The sequence below is a fragment of the Parasteatoda tepidariorum genome, chromosome 6 (assembly GCF_982258835.1).
Source record: "Parasteatoda tepidariorum strain Cologne lab strain chromosome 6, Ptep-v5.0, whole genome shotgun sequence".
Taxonomy (NCBI): Eukaryota; Metazoa; Arthropoda; class Arachnida; order Araneae; family Theridiidae; genus Parasteatoda; species Parasteatoda tepidariorum.
In genome coordinates, this window is record NC_141760.1 from 40,370,645 (window position 1) to 40,385,161 (window position 14,517).

Genomic DNA, 14,517 nt, shown 5'->3' on the forward strand with positions numbered 1-14,517 from the left:
TACATAACAGATCTATGATTAATGTCAATCGTAACTGGAAAATATTAGTTTTTCTATTTTGATGACTATAAAAATCCCTAAAATTCCCTATGTGTAAGATATTTAGTACATTATGCTACAATTATCATGAAATTTATATTCTTCTGTAAAATCTATTGGATTTTTTCCTATCCATGTTGGCAGCTATGTTCACGTATTATTCCTCCCCCCCTTTTTTTGGTGTTGAAATTTAGTAGGAACACTTTATTTTAAGCATGTTTTAGGCTTTCATCTTGAATTGTCACTTATTAACACTTATTCTAAACCAGCATAAATAATGTTCCTAATTACTTGGAGATACCTTAACTTGTCTTTTATTTGTATCTGCTGCACTTAATTAAATTGTAACTTTTCCCTTTTAGATGAAGAAGAGGGCTAGAACACTTTCAAAACTGTCTCAACGTGCTAGTAATAGATTAGCAAAGAAGGGTGAAGGTGACAGAAAGATATTGGACTTAAAACCAAAACATTTGTTTGTAGGAAAACGTACACTCGGCAAAACATCTCGTCGATAAATAGAGCACCTATAGTATTTGTTATAAATTATAAATACATTTTATGTTTGTATTATTTACATTTTATGTTTGTATTATGTTTGTATTATAATATATTATTTCTTATTTCAGTCACTTTATTCTCTAAAAGAGTTCTTGCATTAGTTCTCTACTTTGTAAATGAATGAGAAGCTTCCAAAGCAATGGCCTTTGCTTAAATATATTAAACATTGCAATATCAGATTGTATGTTAACGAATCCAATTATCAAGAATTCTATGTATAAAGTGTGTGCAGAGAAATACCCATACCATCAAAACACTTATCCCAGTCATATTTGACTAAAGAATCACATAAGTTAAAATATGTTGCAAAGTTGGGACATATTCAGCTATGGATTGCTTTTCATTTTGATATGTACATGATATCTGCAACAATTTAGATTTTCAAATCACTGACTTTCCATCAATAATTCCAAGAAGTTGTCATGACTTACCGAAGTTACTATTTTATCCGACAATAACACTACAATAAATTCAAAAAAGCATTATAATAACATTAATTGAAATGATAGATATAACCAAAGCTGTTATATTACTCAGAATCCTTGAGGCAGAATTTGTTCGAGCTATCTGCGACAAAACTCTCTAGCACAAATATCTTTCTGCAAGATACTTTTCACAATAATAAACATGTATGTTACTAATTTAAAATAACAAAAGCTCTGTGTTTACCAAAAAAAAAATTATATATATAACTTTTTTTAAATTGAACGTGTAATTTGTATTATAACATTATATATAACATTTTTGCACCTTGTTGGGAGGCAGGGAGACACAGAAATTATTTCCTTCGCCTTTTGTAACTAATCATCACAATGAAAAAAATTGCAAATTATTAAATCCGCAGTAGTACTTGGCAAAAAAAAAAAAAAAAAAGATTGACGACAAATTCACAGGAATATGTCATCTCAAATGAGTGTTTTGTTTCTTGATTAGGCTGTTGTATAAAAATATCGTATAAAAATTATCAGATTTAAAAACTATGGAGAAATCAATAGCAATAACTGATAAAATTCGACAGAATTATTGACCTAAAGAGTAAATACCCAAATACAAGATTCAAATTTTTCAGGTTGCTTATCGGGACAACAAATAACATATTAAACAAATAAAATAATTAATAAGATTCTGAAATCACTGAAGTTTAAAAGATAATTCGCTCTAGAAAGGATGTCCTTTCCTTAATTATTTTAAAGAACACAATCAAAAAATTTTATATTTTAATAAAATACGACTGAGATTGGATATTTTGTTACAAATTCAGATATTCAGAACGCTGTGAAATTAGGGGGATTCGATTTTTAAAATTAAAATTTTTAAGTTACCTAAATCCGCAATTTTTTTAAAAAAATAGTTAAGATCATGACAAATTTTGTTCAATCATGAAATCCATGACTTTCTAGGTGTGCAGATACCCTATATGTAGCCTAATAAATACATATATATACCCAAAGAATAGTATCAGGAGAGATACCCTATTCTTTGGCACGAGTACATGGGAGAAACATTGAACAAGTTCGTCATCTTTCAAGTCATTCAGACATTTTTTTTAGTCCGAGAAGAGCAGACAAATTGTTATAGTGCACAGAACCAATAAAAGTAAACAAACAATAAAAGTAAACAAGATCTTTGGGAATATCAGAATTGATTAATTTGATAATATAATAGTTAACAAACTTCAGTTTATGTAAGTTAAAACCCCTTCTGAAATTATGAATCACTTGATTAATGAGCTACTCGGTTCGGTAAGTAAGATGTAGACACATAAAATTTTCATGATTCAATTATTTTTTTTGTAATTTAAACATTATATATTAATTAGGTACATTAAGCATAATATTAAATAATAATTAAACACACACACACATATGTGTATATATATATATATATATATACAGTGCACTCCCGATTATCCGGGTTAATCACCGGGACAGGTTGCACGGACAATCGAAAAACACAGATAATCCGAAAACTCCTTTTTATTAAAGAAAAAATTAATATCAGTACAAAAAAATTTCTGTTGCTGTATAATACCAAACTAGCAATTTTCCATTCAACATTTGATGCTTAAAAAATGTGTAATGCGCCATATATTGACGCATACTTTACGTACCGCAGTAATGTTACCGTAATCAAATCCTCCCATATAATCTAATAAAGTTTCCACAGATTGAAGAGTAGCATAAATTGTATTTCCCTTATTCACTACATCTTCTGCATCAGTTACTATCATCACTATTTGATTTAACAACATAACGATGTCTTCATCTATCAAATACTGGAAGCCAGGCTCACATGCATCACTTTGAAACCAATCTTCTAAATTTCCTTCATTGAGAATTTCAAAACCTTAGATTTCTTTTGCTTGTTCGAGAATACTGTTATCATATTCTTCTTGAATATCTGAAGAAGATTGTTCATCAAGCTTTATGAACTTACTCCACGATCGTGATAACGTAGACGATTTTACCTTTGACAATGCTGCTGATATTCCATATATTGCAATCCAATTACGAATATTGCTTTCCAAAAATTTGGTAGTGTTATAACTTCATGAATCAAATTTTTTTAATCCTGAAAATGTTTCTCTTTATACTTTTTATTCCGAAATGAGCACGGATAATCCGCAAACCGGATAATCCACGCACGGAAAATCGAGAGTGTACTGTATATATATTTACTGCAAACTTGTACGGTTGAAAAGAAAACTTCTTACTAGCAGCAACATTAGATATCTTATTAAATCTTCAGTAGACATATTAAATCAATCTAGTAGACATACTAAATCTTCAATTTAAAATTTCGAAATAAAAACATTTCAATCTACCATGACAAATTAATAATTAAAAAAAATATGCAAATATGATCTATTTGTTAGCTCACTTAGCTTTTAAATTTTTAATTAGTTCAAGTATTGAAAAATATTTTTCATCGAACGTACAAGTTGGCAGGTGTGAAAAAATATAAACATAAGTATGCCAGAAGGCTTAACACCTCCAAACATGTTATAAAATTTCGCCACTGTTTGTGAATATGAGAATTGAATAACGTGATATAATTAAATAGTTAAGCAGCCTGGACAAGAAAAAGGAGGAAGTAAGTCAATGTAATTCTTACAATATATAATTATATATATATTAAAAACAGCACATACCTGCCAAGATCAGAGAATTCGCTCACTTCAACAAGGTGCATTAATACCCCTTCATATTCAGCTGGTTTGAGTTTTCGGGCTCGCTAAATCGAAATAATTTTTATTCCATTTACATTATGCGCTAAGGAATAAATCTTATGAGACGGAATTAGATTTAAATATAAGTAGAGAAAAGATAAATAGACCGCAGGTGTAGCGGAAAATGATAAACAGCATCTTAACGGGTTATAGTTACCCTTATGAAAAAATCGAGGTATATTTTAAAGGTATAAAGGAGGTTGTTATTTAAATACGTCGTAAAGGTTGAAAAGGGTGCAAATGAATACCTCAAAATCAACCTCAAATATACCTTAAATATACCTCCAGAGGTATATATGTTTCAGCCTGAAGTATATTTTTTTACACTTGTGGAAGTATTTATTCAACAACCTAAGGTGTGTCATTTTACACTTCAGGTTATTATAAATCAACCTCAGGTGTATTTTGTCCGACATCAGGTAATTGTTTTTCAACCTCAGGTATATAATTTTATGCTTGTAGAGGTATATATTTTTCAACCTATGGTGTGTCATTTTACACTTCAGCTTATTTTAAATCTACCTCAAGTGTATTTTGTTCGACATCAGGTAATTGTTTTTCAACCTCAGGTATATAATTTTATGCTTGTAGAGGTATATATTTATCAACCTGTGGTGGGTCGTTTTACACTTCTGGTTGTTATAAATCAACCTCAGGTGTATTTTGTTTTACCTCAGGTAATTATTCTTCAACTTCAGGTATATAATTTTATGCTTGTAGAGGTATATATTTTCAGCCTAAGGTGGGCCATTTTACACTTCTGGTTGTTATAAATCAACCTGAAGTGTATTTTCAACAATTGGAAAGGTTATTTTTAATTAGCGTCATGTGCTCCATGTTCTACCTTAAGTTATTATTTCGTAACCTCAAGTATATATTTCTGTATTTTTAGAAGTGTTAATTTATCAACCAAAGATGTTTTTTTTAGCACTTACGAAGGTGAGGTGTTATACGGACCACCTAGTTTATTAATTTTTAGACTCACTATATAAAAAATATAATATATATATAAAGATATTATATATATTATATGAAGAATAATGTACATTACATTTTTTTCACTAGTACTGATCATTTATCAACCTGAAAATTTTAATATTAAACCTTCGGCAGTAATTGCTTCTTTTGTTAAGCTATAAAAGAAGATTTCAAATGCATAATTCTTATAAATTAAATTCTTTAAATATAAATTCTTATATAATTTTAATAGATTGATTTAAATCATCTTAAAATAACACTTATCCAAATTCCACAGTTAGTAAAAATTATTTATAGGAACTCATACTCGTATTTTTAGAAGATAGTTGTCTAAGGTGCTTGAATTTTTAAAGCTATAAAACTACAAATTTAAGTAATTAGTCAGCTCAAATTCGAAGTACTTTTATTTAAAACTAAAATTTCACTTTTTTTACAAACCAACAAAATTATTTTAAATACTGTTTCCGTCTACATGTTGAAACTTGTAATTATTGGAACCTAAAAGAGAAAAAAATATAAATTAGTAAGAAAGTCATATTTACAATAATAGTGGCAGGTCTTAAAATATTAGAAAGTATTTTTTTTATGATTTAAATTAACTGGATGAAATTAATTTTCCTTTTCAGATAAATATCTTCTGCCATTTCTATTCAATCCTCGTAGCTAAAAAGCATGACATGTATCACAGACACAAAATAAAATACACTGAAGACAGTATTACCATTAACAACATTTACAGAAATTCAAATATACAGGGCGTTTATAAAGTCTCAGACCCATTTTGATGTTTAATAACTCATAAAATAATAAAGATAGATTAAAATTAATAACATAAATGGTTCGATAGACTCAAAAACTTTCATGAACCTTGTCAATGAACTTCCACGTGTTCCTTCGTCGCACGGAGAATATCAAGTCGATAGTCAATTTCACGCCAGGTAGCAGCAAGCATGTCGGCATCCACAGAGGCTATTGCGGTTGTAATTCTGGCTTTCAGGCCATCAATGTTCGACACGATCCTCCTGTAAACATTGTCCTTTATAAATCCCCAAAGAAAAAAGTCCAGCGGCGTTATATCAGGTGATCTGGGTGGCCAAGGAATTGGACCTCCTCGCCCAATCCATCTTCCTGTAAAATGGTCATTCAAAGAACTACGAACGATGATACCCCAATGAGGTGGTGCACCATCTTGTTGCAAAAAGACATGTGGCTGAAGCTCTTCTAGTTGTGGAAATACGAAGTTTTCCAACATGTCTAAGTATACGACTGATGAGATTGTCTTTTCTGTAAAAAAGAAAGCTACCTCTCGTGAAACTGACTATCGACTTGATATTCTCCGTGCGACGAAGGGGGCACACGTGGAAGTTCATTGACAAGGGTCATGAAACTTTTTGAGTCTATCTAACCATTAATGTTATTAATTTTAATCTATCTTTATTATTTTATGAGTTATTAAACATCAAAATGGGTCCGGGACTTTATAAACACCCTGTATAATTCCAATCTTATTATGCAATTTTAACACTTTTTATTTTTCTATACATCTGTAACATTATGGTACTTATAAGTTTAATAATTAGATTTCCTTCCCTTTCTTTTTTAAAAATCTTTAAACTCTATAAACCTAGTCTATATTTTTCAGCTTTTTGTCAGACATCATGAAACTAGCAGCTTTTTTTTAAATTTTTGACGCTGATTCTGAAAAGGACTTATGTTATTGTCAATCACATCAGAGTTTCTTAAAAAATATTTATTTCAATAATTTTTAATCAATGTAATCTAGAATCTACAATCGTTTAATAAATTAAAATTTTAAAGTTATGTACCAATTTTTATTCTTTTTTCACACTCAATTGAATAGAACAAATTACATTCTGATAAGGAGCATTTATTTTAAAGTTGTGAGTAATTTTATGTGAGGAAAATGTCTAAGAGAGAATGATTTGAAATAATACTTTTAAAATAAGTTGAGTATAATATCTCCTATATAACTTATAATACCGAGCAGAATAAAACTAATAGTTAGTTGTTACAAACACTTGTTTAAATATAAATACACATCCCATAGGATGAAACTCAAAATAATGCATATTACTTTCAACAATAAATGTTTTTATTTGCAATTGATTTTATTCAATTCAGGATTAAAATTGCATACTATACTGACTTATTTCTAAAATATTTAAGATTTCCGAAATTCGCACATTTTTGAAGTAGTGAACCATAAACAGCTGCATGAAAAAGCTCATAACCTTGAAACAAATTGTCATATAAACTTGAAATCGGATTTAATTTAATTCTGCCCAATATTCTAATAAGTAATAACAATCTGCTTAGCAAATAATTAACGTGGGTAAAATGCGAGAAAATAACATGTAATGAAAATAGCAGTTTTCTGATCAAACATGAAGAAGTGAGCTAGTACAGTTACTAGTTTTCAATTATCAAATATCTAGCAAACTATTGTTATCAACAATTACACAAATTCTGTAGTTTATTAGGAGAGATTAGTTTTTCTTTTAGGTATAAATTCAGAACTATATCCTAGGAGAAGGCTGAGCAGTAGCTTGCTTGTCTCTTCTTCTGCGCCGCCGCGCTTGTGCTATTTACAGCCTAGGCCATCTCAGTAATATCAGGGAACTGTGGATAAGCTCTGTAAATATATATATATATATATATATATATATAAACAATAATATAAACTTTGCAACAAATATCCAAACGATAAGCATACAGCTATAGTAGAATTTCAAAGCAAAATTGCTATTTTAAAAATCTTTCAATTTTCAATGATTTATTTATAAGAAAAATTGTGAACATTTTTCTCAATTAATCAGCGTGCATACTGCTACGTTAAAAGATATACATTTAAGCAAAATAAAAAGAATAGTTCTATTTGACTGAACTACAAACAATAAAATATACTGTGCATAACCTGCTGTAACGATTCACCAGTAATGTTACCCCAAACAGTGACGAGAAATATTTCGGTTATTCTCTCTTATTGCTAAGCCTACAACGATAGCCTCTAAGAATATCCTCCAACTTAAATTATTTAAGATCAGGACGCGTCGTTAAAACAAAAACAATAAAATTTAAGTTTCAAAATTGAAGCATATTTGATTAAAAGTGATAAAACTAAATTAATAAATGTCAAGCACACTTACCGAATTTCGAATAGACTTTCGATTGTCAACACACACGCCATTTGCCGGCTCGCATGGAACTCTGGGAAGTGAGCTAGTTAATATGAAGTGTACTTTAAACAACCTTAAAACAAGCTTAGGTATAAATAAAATGACTTCAACACCTCAATAAATACCTCACTCTCTTTAGTTGAAATAAGGTATATTTTTTATACCTCGTAATTACCTCACTCTCGTTAGTTGAAATAAGGTTGATTTTTTTATACCTCATAAATACCTCTTTTGTTACAAGTGTAAGAAAAACAACCTCGTATACCTTAAAAATCATCTTATCAGTCTGGATGATTTGAAGTGAATTTAAAACAACCTCAAAATAAGCTTAGGTATAAATAAAATGACTTCATATACCTCAATAAATACCTTTTTATCGTTAGTTGAAATAAGGTAAAAATTTTTGTTCCTCAAAAATACCTCTTTTGTTACAAGTGTAAGAAAATAAACCTGGTGTACCTTAAAAATCACCTTATCAGTCTGGTTGATTTGAAGTGAATTTTAAACAACCTCAAAACAAGCTGAAGTATATATAAATCAACCTCGTACACCTTAATTACAACCTTTACGAGGTATAATTTTTATTGCTGTTTTCTCTGCAACCTTAAATATACCTTAAATATACCTCAAAACAACCTTAATACCTCAAAAATACCTCAAATCAACCTTAAATATACCTTAAATTTTCATAAGGGTACGGTTCCGAGTGGAATAGATCGTAGATTTCAGTATTTAGAGAAAACGATCGATGTCGTGACAAAAACACGATTGCAATATTGATATCAAATATTGTCCGGGTGTGGTTCGGATATCTCTAAATTTATATTTTAAACTTATTTTTTGGAATTATAACAATTTGACGTCATTTTTTGTCTTTTAAATGATTAATTTTGATTTAAGAACACAATAAAGTTTTAAATGATAAGTTTTACAAACAGATTTTTAATGTGAAATCGACGGGAATCGTACAATATCGTACACACAATTTCGATTTTCGCCAATATTGACAATGTCGGTCGATGTAGACTAAAGCTGTTACAATATCCCTGTGCTACTTGGGATATCATGATTTCAAGAGCAAATTACGCATCTTGAAGCAGCTCTGCATTAACAAATTTATTTACTCTTCACCTTCAAATTTTGTTTTAATGAATTGCATTAGGTTGTTCAACTTCTCCTTCAGCAGAATATCAACAGAAGCAGAAGAATTTGTATGACAATTCAAAGCCATCATAAAAAAAGGAAAGAAATTCGCTAAAGCTGAAGTCGATTGTTTTGAACTACCTTTTTTGGTTTATAAGGCATAAAAAAGAAGAAGAAATAAAGAAAAGAGCAAGAAGAAGAAGTAGACGAGGAGGAGAATCTATTATAATTACTTTGTGCCTTCCGTTCAACATTGGAGGTATGATAGATATTAATTATCAGTCAATATACATATGTATACGGTAATTTGGTATTTTTAAATAGGTGAAAAATTTGAGATTACTGTCTTTATGGAACATCGGTTTGGATAAAACCACTACATTTCTGAATCAATTGCCATGAATTTCAATCCCCTTCAATTTTCTTTTAAGTTTTATAGAGAGTAGTTTTATTTGATTTTTTAAAAAGGCATATCTTCTATTTAGTAACGTTATATCTAAACATTTTCACACCAAAATTTATTGGTTATTGGTTTTTGCAATTACATAAATTTTCAGGCTTGTGTGCTCAAAATGGCCAAAATTTATTTAGTTATTTACAAATGAAGTTAAATATTCGCGATCGCAACACTCGAATACGCCATCTGGGGAGAGACCGGTTTCATGCCTTTAGCCCTTCTCCCTTCCCTCTCCTCCTCTTTTCAGTTATATAGGAATGTACTACGATATTTTCCCTTTTTTTAATATTTTTCCTTTTTACTTAATAAAAATATTTTTAAAAATTTCCGTGATACTTTTCTTTAGAACTATGTTTAATGTAGTTTTCAGTTCCATATAGTTTTTCAAGTTAAAAGATTTTAATCTATATGAAAATCAAGAGAGAAACTAACGTACTTCCTTCCTCTATGACTTTCCACACGCTAATGGGGAAAGCATGTGAAGTGTTGCCATAGGAAAAGAGTTTTGCTCTACGCCACCTGCAGCCCATTTCGATCGCCTATAACAAGTCCTCTTTTTTAATATGATTGAACGCCTGTGGATACAATATCTCCAATCAGAACACAGTAAAAATATCCCTAAATGTAGCAATCCAATCAAGGAGTTTCATAGATATAAGGAACCCGTAAGAGGAAGTGAAGGTCCTATCCTCCCGGTGGCAACGAAAAATGGGTTACTTTTTTCAATCATCGTGGCGACTTTTTCTATCTGTTAAATCGCCACATCGCCAGTGTTCGTGTGCTTTGTTGTGATGGCATGTTAATTTCACGTGTTGAAATTTTACTGCATGGGATCGATATCTAATCTGTTGTGGTAAGTAAAAATTATTAATATATTAATTTTTTGTATTTATTTTTAGCTAATTAAATGTGAAAACATTGCATAAATGTTTATATATTACGTTCTATAAAGCGTAAACACCATTCTCGTGTTATTTTCCAATGAGAATGAATTTTATAATGCATTTATAACTCCACTCTTTTAGAAAATTATTTTTATGTGCTTAGCATTAGTTGATTGAGTGGTTATTGTTTAAAAAATTTGTAAAATAATTTTTACAGAAGGAAATTTCTGATAACCTAAAAATGTTTTCATATTGGAATATTTATTCTACCGAATGTTTTGATCATTAAAATTTTTTTAGTAAAATCTGCGATAATATAGCGAAAATGAGCTTGCATAAATTTTAGGAAATTATATAGTCTGTTATTTATGCACAATAGTAAATGAACTTATTTAGAGATAAATGCTTGTGTTTTGTGCTGTTTGTCATTAGAATTTAGGAACGATACTAAATTTTACGTTACGAATAGTTTATAATATATGAAGGTTGTATTTAGCTATATTAAGAAAAAGTGGTGATTAAAGTTAAGAGTATTTTAGATCTACAATTCATCTTTATATATTTCTAAATTTCCTAGTAACTATCATAGGAATTGTATGCCTTGCATTCAAAATTGATAGATGAGATTAATGTATTTAAAATAAATAAGTTAACTCTAAGAAAGAGTAACAACATATTGAAATTTTTTGTCACTGTGAGAAATTTATCTCTTTTGACGTTGTAATTTTTTAATACAAGTATTGTTGGTGTTACTTTTTTTTCTCTAGTGGTTCATGATTCATATATAGGAATGACTGGAAGCATGTCTGTGTACCACATACAGTTGGCTGATCGTGGAGAAGATAAACTTGGTGAAACAATAGCTAGAGAACTGCCTATTTAGAAAGTTTATTAACCTTTCTATATAGATGTTTTTAAAATGGTTTTCTTTTTATTGTTTTTTCCAAGTTCAGTATAACAGCTAAAGCTCACCTGCAAACTTGGCTAGATATTAATTACTTTCTAGGGTAAGTCATTCATTAACATTTTCAAGTACTTATAAGTTTAAGAATGTTCTAAAAAACTTATTACTACATTAGCTATATGTACCTCTTACTGCAATTAGTATTGCATTGATATGACATCAATAAAAGTTAAGTGACATTTTTACAGACTCCCGAAACTGGTAAGTTCCCATTTTTGGGTAAAACATTGCAGTTTTATCAAAATATTTTTAGTTTAATTTTGATCTTTAAAGATATGAACGTTTTCTGTAATTCATATATTATAGTATTTATATTGCCAATTATTTATAATTTGGCCTTTATATGGATATGTAAATAAACATTTGGAGTTTTCATTATTCTCCATTTAGTTGTGTGCATATAATCATATCATGAAATGTAATCCAAAGTTCTGATTCTCGTATTTATACAAAATTTAATCTGCTGTTTGGGAGTAATGTTAAGGTTATTGTTTCTAATTTATAAAAATTTAAGTATTGTTTTTAAAATTGTACATGATTAAATGATCAAGTTATTGATGATAATTTAAGTTCTTTAACTCTTTTAATGCACATTCCATGTATTGTTGTAAAATGAGTAAACATATCACATTGAATTTCAAGTATATTGTCAATTTTAACTGGAAAATATTGCACTTTTTCTATTTTGATAACTAGAAAAATCTCTAAAATTCCTTTTGTGTAAAATATGTAGTACATTCTGTGACAATTATCATAAAATGTATATTGTTTCGTAAAATCTACTGGATTTTTTTCCTATCCCTGTCGTTCCAACGCAATTTTTCAGAGGAGAGTTTCGACAATTTGAAATATAGTTATTAAGGTTTATACTTATGTATATGAAACTTTTTTTTTTGTATGCTGGAAATTTATTTAAAGAAGAAAATCTATGCAATGAAATTCTATAAACCACATTAACTTTTAATATCTTTCTATTTTTAAGTCTACTCTACTTGGTTAAGCAAACTAAAGTTGATAAATTTATTGTGTTATATTAGTTGTTGTATGTTCTTGAAAGTTTAAAAAAAAGTTTTTTTCTGTAATGCTTAAGCACATATTTATGTGTCTAACTATTTGAATCTTAAAATTATATTATGCATTTTATGGCTTGTCTTTCTCAGATTAATATTACTGTCATGCTTAGTTGGTAAGTTTAAACATGAGTCCAATGTTCTGTATGACACAAAATTCTATAAAATGCAAAGACACATGTTTTAAATGTGTTTTTAAGATATTGTTTTAATAAACTTTGAAAAAGTTACTATTAATCCTATAAATAATATTTTGGAGTTGTGAACACCTAATTAAAATTATTTGTAGGCTTTAAATGAATGGCAAATATTATTCTGAATTTTTGTTTTATTTTCAATTGCACATTATTTGTGAAAAAAAAAAAAAATTTATATATATATATATATTTTTTTTTTTGAAAACCCAGACAAAATTTAATAATTTTCTCTTCTAAACTAGATTCTTTAAGCATGTATAATATAACGTTAAAAATTAATAAAATAGATTTTCGTATAGAATTATTGGGTGAATTATGTTAAACTTCCATTTTTAAATTAGATGTTTATTGTAAATGACAGTTTCTTGGATTGGGTAGATTTACATAATCAGTTTTTTCTAGTCTGACAAGAGCTTACCAATCCTGGTACTATTTGAATGTAATGTTTGAAGAAGCTACCACTAAGTAATAATTTTTAAAACCGTTCTATCAAGGAAAGAATCCTTATGTGCAAAATTCTTATTTATATTTGTTATTTGTATCTAAAACTATTGTTTGTATGGTTATTAATACATTTATTTAAGAATATGCATTTAGGTGAAGTGTATTTAAGTTGTGATGTCTGTCTGCTGAAATTTCAGAAAAATGAGAAACTGTGCAACTATTTTATTAAGTAAAGTTTTAAATTGTTCACATAACCAGTAGTAATTTTGACTTCTTTCATTTATTATAGCTTCGTACTTAAAAATTTTTTATTGAAGTAAAAATTCATACCCAATGCACCTACAAGATGTTGATTACAGTATCTTTGTACAATAAATAAATAAAATTAGTAAAGATATTTGTTGTTGTTTTTTTTTGTTGTAAATAATGCTTAAAATATTTAATTAAAAAAATCCGTTGAGATATGTTTTGAGTTATCACTTTTGAAATTTGAAAACAGTGTGTAAATATCAATTTGCGATATCTACCAACTTAAAATTCTACACTTTTAAATTTTATTGCAATTTTTCAGATAAACTTTCTGTCCTATCTTCCTTAATATTAGTGCATTTTTTAAACGTTTGATCTTCAGGTAATGAAATAGTTTGGGAAATTCTATACAAAATGCAATCAGATCCATTAAAATGGAACAATTGCTCAGCAATAACTCTACTTGGAACAATTTCTCTGCTTCTGAGAAATTAGCATCTTGAACACTTTTCAGAAGAATACAAAATACATATTAAAAATAAGCATAATATACTCAGAAAATAAAGGTTTTACTTTTTTTTAAGGTACATTTCAATAAAATTATTTTTTCTCTTGTGAGATAATGGATGTGGAATTTTTTAAAATAGCCTAGAAATAAATGAAATATTTTAAGTACTTTGTATGCAATTTTTCTTTAATTTATTAAAATTAATTAATTATGACGTTCTAAAATAAATTTAGAAAACCTTTACAAGTTCAGACCATATACATATATACAGCTAATTTTTATAACCATTTGAGTGTAAAAGGGGGTCTTTAAATCTTGTTTTTAATTTATAATTTTAGAATTGTTTTCAAAAATAAAGACAGAATTAACATTAGCGGTCGCAGATTAATTTTCAAACAAGGAAGAAAATAAGCTTCTTGAATGATGAATCATCATTGAGGAAAGCAGGATTAAATTTAAACCTGATATATTTCAAACATTTGCCTTTCACATCCTCCCGGTTTTCTTTAGCAACCTACCAAGTTTTATTGTTTTAAAATTACGAATGAATGATTTTTCAGATTTTCATAACCTTTCTGCGTTAGTTTCGTTGAACTTTAC

At 28.5% G+C, this 14,517-nt stretch overlaps 1 protein-coding gene and 1 long non-coding RNA gene across 2 annotated transcripts in view; both read left to right on the forward strand.

Annotated features, from left to right (window-relative positions):
- LOC107454357 (nucleolar GTP-binding protein 1) overlaps window positions 1-664 on the forward strand; it is a 37,762-nt gene extending 37,098 nt beyond the window's left edge. The window contains exon 18 of the mRNA XM_087165695.1: window positions 402-664. Coding sequence (XP_087021821.1) covers window positions 402-554 — 153 coding nt within the window. The 3' untranslated portion in view covers window positions 555-664. The remainder of the gene's footprint in view (window positions 1-401) is intronic.
- Window positions 665-10,366: 9,702 nt separating this feature from the next.
- Window positions 10,367-11,337, forward strand: LOC147807792 (uncharacterized). The gene is made up of 2 exons (XR_015434588.1): window positions 10,367-10,454; window positions 11,253-11,337. It is a non-coding gene; the product is annotated as an uncharacterized LOC147807792 (long non-coding RNA).
- The last annotated feature ends 3,180 nt before the right edge of the window (window positions 11,338-14,517 follow it).